Here is a 12,692-nt window from a genome sequence, read left to right as displayed (position 1 = left end):
GCCACATTTCCATCAGTTTATTGAGCCAGCTTTTTGCCATAATATTTAAGGCAAACTAATCATCTTTTTGAAAGTGTGATAACATGAGAAAATATCTCCATATCAAGGAAAAGGAAATATGGAAGTATTATGGTAGCATCTTAAGTAAAGTGAAGTCATCAGTGAATGAAGTGAGGATACACAGAAGTGGGAACCTTTAGATACTTTTAGAGGATGAAGATTGAGAGAGACGGAGGAACTGATGAGTGGCTGTGAGCTGGAAATCGGAGAATGGGGTTTTATTAAAATTAAACCTATGTTCTGGATATATACAGATTGTGTTTGTGAAGGCTATACATTGCCTATCTTTAAGGAACCTTGACTTCAACTCTCAATCACTGTGACATTTATTCCTCCTCTAGGTTTGTGACCTATCTCAGTGTACTCATTTAACATGGACATTCTAAATGAACCTTTGTCCATCTTGCAACTTCGTTTAATTTTCTAAAAGTGATGTTACCATACCGTGTTTATTGTCAAAGTTGGGGGATTTGAAAGTCGCCATTTCGTGATAACAGTTGACATTGAATTTAGCGTGGCAATACTGTGAAGCATGTGTAAAAATTGTCTAATTGTAGGAAACTTCAATACAAGCAGGAATATTGGTGAGTATGTGTTCCCTTCAGAGTTTGAGGAGACAGGCAGGCTCAAGCTATAAAAAAAACTCTGTGGAACAGTGTGTACTCAACAGATCTGTGGCTCACCGCTGTGCACAGATATTAAAGTGCAGATGCTTAGCCAAGTCAAGGCATGAAAGTGATGCTCGACATCAAGTGTTATAAGTGTACAAGACACAATTCAAAGTCCTGAGACACAGTCACAGAAGCAATAACTTAATAAGTCCAAGTAGTAATCTTCTCAAGCAGTTTTCATGATGTTTTATTCCATTTTTATATATATATCCAAATAAAGTGTGCTTCAATCCTTCAACATAACAGGCCACAAGCCACAGGCTGAGCCAACACATGTTTTGTCTATCGGCAAATAACCTCAGACTTCATCAGGGCACAAAAATCGGGTATCCGATATATGTCAATCACAGATTCCTGCCACAATTTCTTATATTGACGCGCCAAGGTCGGCAATATACCCACTGAAGAGCAAACATAAAGTGCATCAATGCGACCTGCAAACTTAAAAGACCCAATTTTCAATATTCCAGTAAGCAATCTGCAGTATGAGCAAAATGCGGTGGAGAGTACTCCTTTCCGTATCCAAAATCCAGTGTGTTATGGTGTGGCTCACTGGTTAGAGGCGGCAGACCCGGGAGCAGAAGTCGGCCCGGGACCAGGGTTCAATTCCAAACGCGGCAGGGTCGTGGACCAGGGTCAGCTGACTCGACAATTCTCGCCTTCGTGCCCTCTCTAATCTGGGGTCCCACTCGGCAACTCTGGGCATTAGCTTGCCTAATCTCCACAACAGCCCCACCAACGCCGGGGATGCCTGTCTCCACCTTGGGGATTCCCAGTAGAGACCATCCCACAGGGAAAGCCAGGACGGGTTCCCCAGCGGTATACAGCGCCGGGACGCCCCTTTGCTGGGGCAGCTGTGCGCTTTACAAGTATACGACATTTAACATTTAACATTTATTTGCCAAAACTGGATAAACTAGATGGTTATGCAGTATATAATTTATTTATAAATGGTCGTTAATAGCAAGCTTATATATGTAAAACTTTATGCAAATAGCTGTCATAAGTGAATGTTATTGCTAAATTTTACTTATAAGGGGGAGGTGTGTGGTATTGTAATAACGGTGCAGTAATCGCGGAATGTATTGAGGCACAGTAGAATGAAGAATCCTAAGACACATCATTCAGAGAAGGAAGGTGGTAGATATCAGTGGCTGTGAGCAGGAAATCTGTAGATAGGTTGTTAGGTAAAAAAGAAAATCTAAATTCTGGATAGATCACTGAAGAGTTGCAATAACTAAATTTCACATGGTATATAGCAGCATGTTACCATTCTGATGGTGATAAAACATGTGTTTCTATGATACTGATAAGAACAACTACCTTACTACACAAACATATAGCACTACTTTCAATAACCCTCTGTGCTCACTCCTCTGGCTGAAACTGGAAGATGGAATAGGTTTGGTTTTTGGAACAGTTACAGAGGTACTTGTGATTTACATCTATTTACCCACCTTGCAGAATCCATATTGACAGCATATCTCTGAGGCTGAACCCGATCTAAGTCCTGGTGCACCTGAAAGTTAGAGCTACAAGAAACTGCAATTTCCATGTCAGCATCCAGCCGTTGATGGGGCTTGCTGGAGTCATTAAGGTCATCTTCTTCCATCACTCCTTCCATGGCAAGGAAGGTTCTCGACTGGAGCCTTAGGACACAGGAGACATCAGTCATCAGTCAGTCACTATCATGGTGAGCTCACAATCAAGACATCCTGAAGGTTACAGAAAGAAACAATGTATCAAATGTGTTTGGAGAGGACAGCAGAAACATACATGCACAGCAAAGTGGCTCACCACAGACATCTGAATAGAGATTTTACGCCAAAGCAAACAACACCTGAAATCAAGAGCCATGTGGAAACACTTGAGACAGAGAAACTGACTGGGATACCAAAAACAGGAAAGCGTGTGGAAATATTTCGACAGGGACTTTCAAGTGGATAATCAAGAGATAACCTCTTGGAACTACAGGTTGAGGTAATGGAACACAAGAGCCATAAGAAATGTTAAAGACAACAGGGTAATATACAAGCACATTAAATGACTAAGAGCATGGAGGAGCACAACCACGTTTTAGAGAAGAGAACACCCAACACAATGAGGAAATCCCAACACAAAGAGGACCATAAAGAGATGCTCAAAACTGCAAACTTTGCAGCACAATCAAAAGAATGGACTAATAGAGACACAAACAACACACCAGTGCAACACCCTCGACAGACACTTCATGAAAACACAGAGGAACCTCATAGGAACATATGATGCCACAAGCACTACAAGGTAATTCCTGTGGAACGGTGCCAAATGTGAACACAGCGTGTCAAAAGGGAACACAAGAGCTATAGGGAAACGCTATTTCAATGACATAACCTTAGAAGACCCATTCTTTATTTACCAATAAACAACTCCATGTCATCATAGCACAACGTTCTACACAACATATTCAAGAACACTGCAAAGCGGGGCATTTGCTATAGGTACATGATTGATGGGCTTTCACAACAGAATGGTCAGGAAGAATGCCCTTTAATGGAGTAATTATTCTTGCTTTCAGGAACACAAAGGATAACTGAAATCAAACTGATCACACATAATCCTTAACACAGTTAATTAGTATTCACTGTTCGCCAGACTGTAGCTTTCTACATGCCGGATACCATATGGTCACATTTCACCAAATCCCGGTACAGAATCTATTCTCAAAGTCCCACCTTATTGTGCGTGACACCGCCTGCACCTTTTCCAAGTAATACCAGTAGCCTCTCATGCTTTGGTCCACACACACAACTTCACAACACTTTATAAAGCTTTTCGCTACATATCCAGGGAGCCTCGCCCTATGTGTGTATTAGCTTTTTTGAATTAGTGTCATCTGATCATCATGCAGAACGCTTCACCTCTGCTAGTCTTTTTTTGCATTTCAAGGCAGATCCTCCAGAAAATGGGGGCAACGGAACATGAAGTCATCCCATTATAGGTCTCCAGTATTTGGTAGCAATTTTAGGTTGAACTGAAGAAATACTGGTTACTCTTTAGAGCCGAAGAGCTTTGAATTTCAGAATGTTTCACCTGCTAAAGAAGATAATAGAGTGAGTATAATACATATCTTAAAAGGCGTAATTCAGTTTCAATCCATAGTAGAGCACGACATTAGTGATAACCAGCTTGGCAAAGAGTGTGCACCATGATTGAGAGAGAGAGTGGAAGAGTACATGATGGCTTATGCAGACCGCCACTAAAATGCAATTTGAAGCACAATTAGAGGAAAGGTTAAGATGCCAATGTATGCTGCACTTTTGTAAAACCACACTCTGAGAGAATTATGACTGAGCAGCACATCTCATTTCAGTTTGAAATGTCAAAGAAGGAACTTACCATGACGGGTGTGGAGAACCTGGAAGATGGCGGTGAAATTGAGGTGTGACACTTGGGAACCATGATGTTGGAAGCACAATTGGCTGCACAAGAAAAGGTGCACAATTTCACTATGAACCAATGTTTTGTTATAGGTGAGAGAGAACAAAATGCTGTAATTCTAATTATAATGTGCTGGAGTTAGTGTAGTTATCCTGTAAAGTTTCAGATCATTATTAACACTAACTCTTGAATGTAATTATTATACACTGCACTAATTATTATAGACTACTACAATGCTCCATAATATTGAAATGGCCATGTTGTATTTATTTGTCCAAAATATTGGAATGGCAACAATGTATCTGTTTGTAACTGCAGCATACTTTGGTTTTACTGAAATTACAAGCTGTACGAAACTAGTGGTTTGTTTATCTATACTTTCATGACTATTTCAGCACAAAATGTTGTTCATCATTATCTCATGTGACTTTTTTCCACAAGTATTCATACTTATAACAAAAAGTCAGGCAACATGCAGACAGGAGTCTGGTCCAAATAGAAATGTACCTCGGCAAGGCATTTTCTGTGCATACCAGTTTTCCATCAATAAACATTACACAAAATTGCACAAACTTGCAGTAAAAATGACCAAGTCACAAAAAAGTGGTTAGCTACTCCAGTGCCTTGATACCCTAACTGGTGTTATGCCGCGCTTTATAAATCCTTGATTGATAATATAAAAATATTGAGAAGTTCCACAAAATGCGAATTAGACTAGCACACTGTACCTCTGCCTCTTAACATACATTTTCATTTCTGGGCCACAATGTCATTCTTCTCTTCCCCCAGCACCATGTCCACTAATCATGATCAATGACTCTGTGTGAATATTTTGTAAACTAATTTTATTGGCATTTTCCAAGCAATTTTACATTAACGTGTTACACAATTATGTAATCTGATTCTTAGAGAGTATTCTTATTTCACTTCTTTTGGTACAGTGAATTTACTACATGACTATTGTTCCATTTATTTTGCTCAATTGTTTTTTTGTTGCCCTTCTATATAGGTTGAACTCGACCTTTTGGAGCACTTTACATGAACACCAGGTACATTACACAAGGATACATAATTTTTTTGTTTAGGCATGGGGAGATTAAGTAATTTGCCCAGATTCACAGGATGTTGAGCCGACCCCAAGACTCAAACCTGGTTCCCCAGTTCCATAGCCGGAGCTCTCGATGTTACCCCATATCCTCTACCCAAATGTTGGGGCGTGACTTGTACGCCGATGCGAGCAGCGGCGTAGGCGATGAGCTCCGCTCGCGAACCCAGCCGTAATACTGCACATTGACCCCCCAAGGCCCACCCAGGCACCAACGGGGAGCGGCGAGATGGAGGGGAACTGGCCCTGGGCATTCTGAGCACGCCGAAGGCACACCCTGATGGGATCGGGGATTTCTGAGGGGGCGCCGGCTGCGACCATCGGGCTTAAAATGAAGGCTCCTCAGCACTGAAGAGGCCCTGCATGGGACCGCGAGAGCTGAGTGCGACAGCCGCGGTCGCATCGGGGGACGCGCTGTCCCTCACGCTGGGGCGGCGCTGCGGACCAGGCATGGTGGACGGCAGCAGAGTGGCCGGATCGGCCGGATTGGCTGGGGACCCACTGGGGCTGAGTTGGAGACGAACTGCTGGGCCTGATGGTGAAGGGGCGGTGCGGCCCTAGGCAGTGGGCGCTACAGGTGGAGGCCTCTCTCTGGCGGGGCTGATACGGGGGGCAGACCCCTCTGCATGGCGACTGTGGCCGGAGCGCCGGTGGTTGCACCATGCGGGCTGAGAGCGCACTAGCCCTGAACTGCTGACTGGTGGCTGCTGCAGGAGTGCCGAGTCCTGGAGCATACTGCGGCCTGCGGGTCGGAACGCTACACAGGCGAGTGAGGTGAGGCGACCATTGAGTGCCCTGGATGGTGGGGGCGCCTGCAGCCGGCCCTGTGGAGTGGCTAGTGGTTTAAGCCTGGGGGCGGAACTTAGCGCCTTGAGATGCTGTTTGGACATGGCAGAGGGCTCGGACTGATCTGCCTGGGACCCGCGGGGTGCAGCCTTCGCAGGGTTGGAACACCGTCGAGACTGGAGGGGTGGCCCACTGCCTGTGGCTGCTGGCCTACGCTGCCCGGCGCAGGCTTGAGATCGCTGCGGGCCTGGCGCAGGGGCTGCCCCGCGGGAACTTGGGAGGCGGCGCCCTGCCTGCACAGTACTGCGGGGATTGCGACCTCTGGGACGCAGGAGGCCTGGAGCGGGCCCGGGCCCTGCCGTGTATTGAGCTGTGGGGGATCCCATTGGCTCGCGGCTGGACTGGCCTTACCGGTTTTTCCCTGGCTGCATTCTCTGGGCCTACGTAGCTGGCGCAACGCACGGCGGGCACTGGATGGTGGTGCTGCTGGCGACGGGCTAGCGGAGGGTGGACTGAGCGGCTGCTTGGAATCCTAGAGGACCTCTCGGACTGGGTCCTGGCCTCTGCGTCCACCTCGCAGGTGCAGCCTGTTTGAGATCCATAGACCCCTCCACTGACTTCAGCCTGTTGCCGCCATGGGCAAGCCCCGAGGGAGGAGAGACAAAGACCCCCAGCCTTCTGATGCCGAAACCCCACCTCAAGCGAAGCAAGACACGCAGGGCCTGACGCCGGAGCCTGGACTGCAGCAGCAGTTGGATAAAATACTGTCCGCCATAGCTGACTCACAAACTGCCCTACAGCAGGACATAGCACAAGTGGCAACGGGGCTGGGACTCCTGTGGGCAGACCACTCGAAACTATCGGATCTGGTGAAGCATGTGGAAGTAGTGATCCAAGAGGAGGCACCTGCCCAATCCGCGCTGGCCGCGACGATGGCAAGTGCAATGGACCGGATCGCAGTGTCGGAGAAGCGGGCAGAGCATGTGGAAGGAAGGAACCGGCGGAATAACATTCGAGTGGTGGGCCTGCCAGAGAAAACGAAGGGGTCAGACGTCCTGTCCCTCCCAGAAGTGCATCCAGCTCTCTGAATATTTAATCTGATTGTGCACATGATATATTAATAAAGTAATTTAGCAAGTACAGCAGCTTCACCATTTTGATGACTACTTTTCACCCTACTGCCAACTGTGATATATTGGCCCAAAAGGCCACCTGCAATCTTAGGGATCATGGGCCATAGTATCAAAAAAGAGTTTTGCCATTCACAAATTGAGATTTTTAGCGAATCGCAATTAGAGAATCGCAAAATGCAATGTATGTAGGATTTGCAAAAAATGTTGCGAATCCTACATATTCCTTATTTGCGAATCGCAAATTGAGATTCGCAAATAAGGAATACCTTCCCATTCATTCCTATGGGCTAGGAGGCCCATAGGAATTAATGGGAAGACATTCTCAATTTGCGATTACCAATTAGAGAAGCGCAAATTGAGAATGCAATTTCAAGGTTGCAAGGGTGCCTAAAGGACACCCTGTTGCATCCCTGAAATATGCACATTTTGCACACATACATGCCCTAAGGGCATGTATGTGCAACATGGGCTTGTATGTGCAACATATGGCTCTTTTAAAAAAATCAAAAAAGTGCTTTTTTAGAGAAAATCGCAAATTACCACAAACTTGAAGTCGGTGGTAATTTGCAATTCCTTAAGGCCAAATAGCAAATTTCTGGTGCTTCCAGAATTGCATTTATGGAATCGCAATTTGTAATTCCTAAATTGCATTTGCAAAAAAGAGAATCGCAAATTTTGCAATTCTCTATTTTGTGATGGCCTTTTATGATGAAACACCCCAAAGGGCTTTTTCCAATTTGCAAACGTGCCGATTCTGAAAATCTGCCCGTTTGCAAAGGGGAAAAAGGCTTGAAAGTTACTCTTTTCTTGACGGGGAGCCAGTGAAGGTTTTGCAGGTGTTGGGTGATGTGTTCGTTTCGAGCGAATTCGAGGATGCATCTGGCTGCGGAGCTATGTATGGTCTGGAGTTTGCTGAGCTTCACATTGACTTTGTTGCGGTAACGATTTGCCTTTGTCAAACATCGAGTATACCGCATATGATGTACCGCGGTATCCTAACACGCATGCACAGGACCTTAGACACTCCGCCAGTAGGTTAGCACATGCTTGATAACCGGATCACGCCCGGCGCATGCGCCGCATTCACCTAACTATACAGGAGGCAGCAATGATTTTACCGGCAACCCGGAAATACCTTATATGGCCCACAAATTTTCCTGTTTTTTTGACCAATTAGGCAAACAATTCCCGGCGATTGGTGGGGGTATTTAAGACTCAGATACCGGGCTCTTTTCATTACCAGCGGAGCAGCGGTCGGGGGAAGTAAGGCACAGAAATTGTCCTGTAGCAGTGAGTATAACTATCCACTTAGCAACCTCGATTGCCACCACCAGAAATAAGTGAATACGAGGCATTTACAGAGTGAGCAGTATACCTTATTTTTGCAAGGTGCAACTAGCCCTTTGACCCCACCGTTTGGAGGCTCATGGTGCCAACCAGCACTTTGGCAGCAAGTATGCTCATAATTGATTGTTTCCTAAACAATTAACAAACTAAGATTCATCATAACCCTATAAGGCTAATGGACTAGAGCGTGCTTTTTATGTTGTATGTCTTGTCTCTGTTCTTTCTTACAGGGCACACCACCACAATAGGATGACATCCTATGTCTAGCAGTTGTAGCCCTCACATTTTTTTAGGTCACGGAACCTTCATTACTGGATATTACAACGATAATACCAAAAATATTCTCCTTTTTTGTTCTTTTTTGTCCTTTTCAGGTTCTCATTATTGAAACTTTGGAACAGACAAGTAGGCACATACTAGCCTTTTTTGCTTAAATATCACTTTCTGTAAACAAACCGAAAATTTCGAGGGATGTGAGTAAGGTGGGGATCTGTGCACCCCGTCCTGAAGAAGAAGCCTAGCTTCGAAACATGTCGACGACACACACACGAGTTGTTGTACATTAACATACAAAACACCTCACACTCACTCTTTTAACAGTACCAGCATGGGGCACATTAAAGTTTTTGTAGACCTCACGTGCCAGGTACTTTTTAACCTCACTTTATCACTTTTCAGAACCCAAAACTCACCTAAACACACTGAAACCTCAATCGCACCACACATAGCCAAATTATAAAAGTGCTCCCACGTAGTCGCTGGTCAGTAGCACGCCGCATCCCGTGGCCGCGGTGTCGGTGATGAAGCATGACACCAAGGGTCCTTTTGGTGTGTGAGGGGTATTTAAAGAATACAGTGTGCTCCCCACCATTGTAGGGACCACTCTTACAAAATCTTGATGTGGATTCTTTTTGTTTAATTAATTCTGTAGAGGGAGAACCAATCAATCAATCAATCAATCATCGCATTTATATAGCGCACTACTCACCCAGAGGGTCTCAAGGCGCTGGGGGAAGGGGGGTCTGCTACTGCTCGAACAGCCAGGTCTTGAGTTGCTTCCTGAAGGCGAGGTGGTCCTGGGTCAGGCGGAGGTGGGTCGGAGGGAGTTCCATGTCTTGGCAGCGAGGTAGGAGAAGGACCGTCCCCCTGTGGTGGCTCTTCGGATGCGGGGGACGGCGGCGAGGGCGTGGCGGGTCGATCGAAGCTGGCGTTTGGGAGCGTAGAAGTTGAGGCGGCTGTTGAGGTATCCTGGGCCTTGGTTGTGTAGGGCTTTGTGTGCATGGGTGAGGAGACGGAAGGTGATTCTCTTGTTGACCGGGAGCCAGTGCAGGTCTCTCAGGTGTCCGGAGATGTGGCTGCGACGGGGGATGTCCAGGATGAGTCGTGCTGAGGCGTTCTGGATCCGCTGGAGTCTCTTCTGGAGTTTGGCGGTGGTTCCGGCGTAGAGGGAGTTGCCGTAGTCCAGACGGCTGGTGACGAGGGCCTGGGTGACCGTCTTCCTGGTCTCGGTGGGGATCCACCAGAAGATCTTACGTAGCATGCGCAGGATGTTGAAGCACGACGAGGAGATGGCGTTGACTTGTCTGGTCATGGAGAGGGAGGAGTCCAGGATGAAGCCCAGGTTGCGTGCGTGGTCTGTTGGTTTGGGTGCGCTGCCTAGGGCGGGGGGCCACCAGGAGTCGTCCCAAGCGGAGGGTGAGGATCCCAGGATGAGGACTTCCGTCTTGTCCGAGTTCAGTTTCAGGCGGCTGTTCTTCATCCATTCGGCTACCTCTTTCATCCCTTCGTGAAGGTTGGCTCTGGCGGTGGCGGGGTCGTTGGTGAGGGAGAGGATCAGCTGGGTGTCGTCGGCGTAGGAGATGATGTTGAGGTTGTGCTGGCGTGCGATGTCTGCGAGGGGGCTCATGTAGACATTGAAGAGGGTTGGGCTGAGCGAGGAGCCTTGAGGTACGCCGCAGATGACTTTGTGGCTTCAGATCTGAACGGAGGGAGGCGGACTCTCTGTGTCCTTCCAGCGAGGAAGGAGATTATCCACTCCAGGGCCTTCTCCTGGACTCCGACGTTGCTGAGGCGTTGTACTAGGGTACGGTGGCAGACAGTGTCGAAGGCCGCGGAGAGGTCGAGGAGGATGAGGGCGGTCTCGGTGCTGTGGTTGGCCCGGAAGCCAGACTGCGAGGGGTCGAGGGATCCGTTCGTCTCGAGAAAGGCGGCCAGCTGCTTGTTGACGGTCTTCTCGATGACTTTTGCAGGAAACGGGAGCAGCGAGATGGGGCGGTAGTTCTTGAGGTCGGTGGGGTCGGCTGATGGCTTCTTGAGTAGGGCGCTGAGTTTGGCGTGCTTCCAGCTCTCCGGGAAGGTAGCGGTGTCGAAGAAGGTGTTGATGATGTCCCATAGGTGGAGTGCGATGACAGCGTCGGCCTTGTTGAAGACGTGGTGAGGGCAGGGGTCGGTTGGAGATCCAGAGTGGATGGAGTTCATCGTGTGGACGGTGTCTTCGGTGCTGATCGGAGTCCAGGAGCGGAGGGTGGTGGTGGGGGGCGGTGATTCGGTCGTGGCGTGCGTCGGTTGAGTGTTGAAGCTGTTGTGTATGTCCGCGATCTTGTTGTGGAAGTAGGAGGCGAGGGAGTTGCAGAGGTCTTGCGAAGGGGTGATGTCGTTGTTTCCGGCGTTGGGGTTGAAGAGCTCTTTGACGATGTTGAAGAGTTCTTTGCTGTTGTGTGCGTTGTTGTCCAGTCGTTCCTTGAATGCGGTTTTCTTGGTGGCGTGGATGAGTTGGTGGTGCTTTCGGATGGCGAGCTTGAGGGCAGCCATGTTGTCCGGAGTTGGGTCTCTGCGCCAGGTTCTCTCGAGGGCTCGGCAGTTCTTCTTGGAGCTCTTGAGTTCGTCGGTGAACCATGGGGCTTTCTTGCTACCGGGTCTGCTAGGCGGGGTCCTCCGGGGGGCGAGCTTGTCTGCGCAGTCGCTGATCCACTTTGTGAGGTTGGTGGCCGCCTGGCTTGGGGTCGTTGTGCTGGGGGGGGGGTTCATGCTCAGGGAGGTCGCGAGCTGGTCGGCTGTGATCTTGTTCCAGCTCCTGCGTGCAACCTGTTGCTGGTGGTGGTGGATCGTGGTCCTTCCGAAGCTGAAGTGGACGCAGCTGTGGTCCGTCCAGTGGAGTCCGGTGGCGTGGCTGAAGGCGATGTCCTTGCTGGATGAGAAGACGGGGTCGAGTGTGTGTCCGGCGTAGTGGGTGGGGGAGGTGACCAGCTGCTTGAGTCCCAGGTTGGCGAGGTTGTCCAGCAGGGTGGTGGTGTTGCGGTCGTTGTTGTTCTCCAGGTGGAAGTTGAGGTCCCCTAGGAGGATGTAGTCAGCGGAGCAGAGGGCGTGCGGGCTGATGAAGTCGGCGATGTCTTCGCTGAATTGTGTGCGTTGTCCCGGGGGTCTGTAGATGAGGGTGCCTCTGAGGGTGGTCTTGGGGTCGGTGTGGATCTGGAAGTGCAGGTGTTCGGCGGTTGTGAGGGTGTCGTCGGTGTTGGTCGTGATGCGGATGGTGTTCCTGTGGACGATGGCGATGCCTCCTCCGGTGTGGTTGATGCGGTCCCTTCGGATGATCGTGTAGCCGTCTGGGATAGCGATGGCGATGTCGGGCACTGAAGAGGCGTTCATCCAGGTTTCCGTGAAGAAGGCGACGTCTGGGGCTGTGGTGTCGAGCAGGTTCCAGATCTCGATGGCGTGCCTGTGGACGGAGCGGGTGTTGAGCAGGATGCATTTCAGGTGGCTGCTGCTGTTGCTCGTCTTGGTCTTGGTTGGTGCTGGAGTAGTGCTGGTCCGGATGCAGGTGAACTTGCAGGAGTTGCAGCAGAAGGGTCCGTGGGTGCGTCTCGGGGTGGCTCGGTAGCAGCCCGGGAGTCGGCCGGCGTTGAGTGCGTTGAGGGTAGCGGTGTCGTACGTCCGGCAGGCGGGCTGGGGTCTGCCGGGGCCTGGGTTCCTGGCACTGGGCGCGGTCCTGGCGCGGACGGGCGCAGACGGGCTTACCTTTGGCGCAACTTCGGCGCACCTTCGGCGCGCAATCGGCGGGCCCGCTGCGCGAGCACTCTGCGCGTACGCGTGGACTCCGCCATAAATGGCGTAGTGGGGGGCGGAGCGAGGGCGGGGCAGCTGGGAGGCGGGAGCGGGGTGGGCCAATGGGCG

General features: G+C 49.3%; 1 protein-coding gene across 3 annotated transcripts in view; it reads right to left on the bottom strand.

Annotated features, from left to right (window-relative positions):
- The window catches only part of LOC147717478 (uncharacterized), a 136,935-nt gene that overhangs the window by 109,663 nt on the left and 14,580 nt on the right, over positions 1-12,692 (bottom strand). Inside the window, exons 3-5 of one of the 3 annotated variants that reach the window (XM_086924291.1) lie at positions 4,110-4,192; positions 3,571-3,806; positions 2,189-2,380 (exon numbers count right to left, since the gene is read on the bottom strand). In XM_086924291.1, coding sequence (XP_086780417.1) covers positions 2,189-2,355 — 167 coding nt within the window. In that variant the 5' untranslated portion in view covers positions 2,356-2,380; positions 3,571-3,806; positions 4,110-4,192. Of the gene's footprint in view, positions 1-2,188; positions 2,447-3,570; positions 3,807-4,109; positions 4,193-12,692 lie in introns of all 3 variants that reach the window. The other 2 variants (XM_086924293.1, XM_086924292.1) reach the window with 2 other exon arrangements.

This window comes from Lissotriton vulgaris, chromosome 5 (assembly GCF_964263255.1).
Source record: "Lissotriton vulgaris chromosome 5, aLisVul1.2, whole genome shotgun sequence".
NCBI classification, from domain to species: domain Eukaryota; kingdom Metazoa; phylum Chordata; class Amphibia; order Caudata; family Salamandridae; genus Lissotriton; species Lissotriton vulgaris.
The sequence above is the reverse complement of the archived record's forward strand: the minus strand, read 5'-3'. Positions and strand labels throughout refer to the sequence as shown.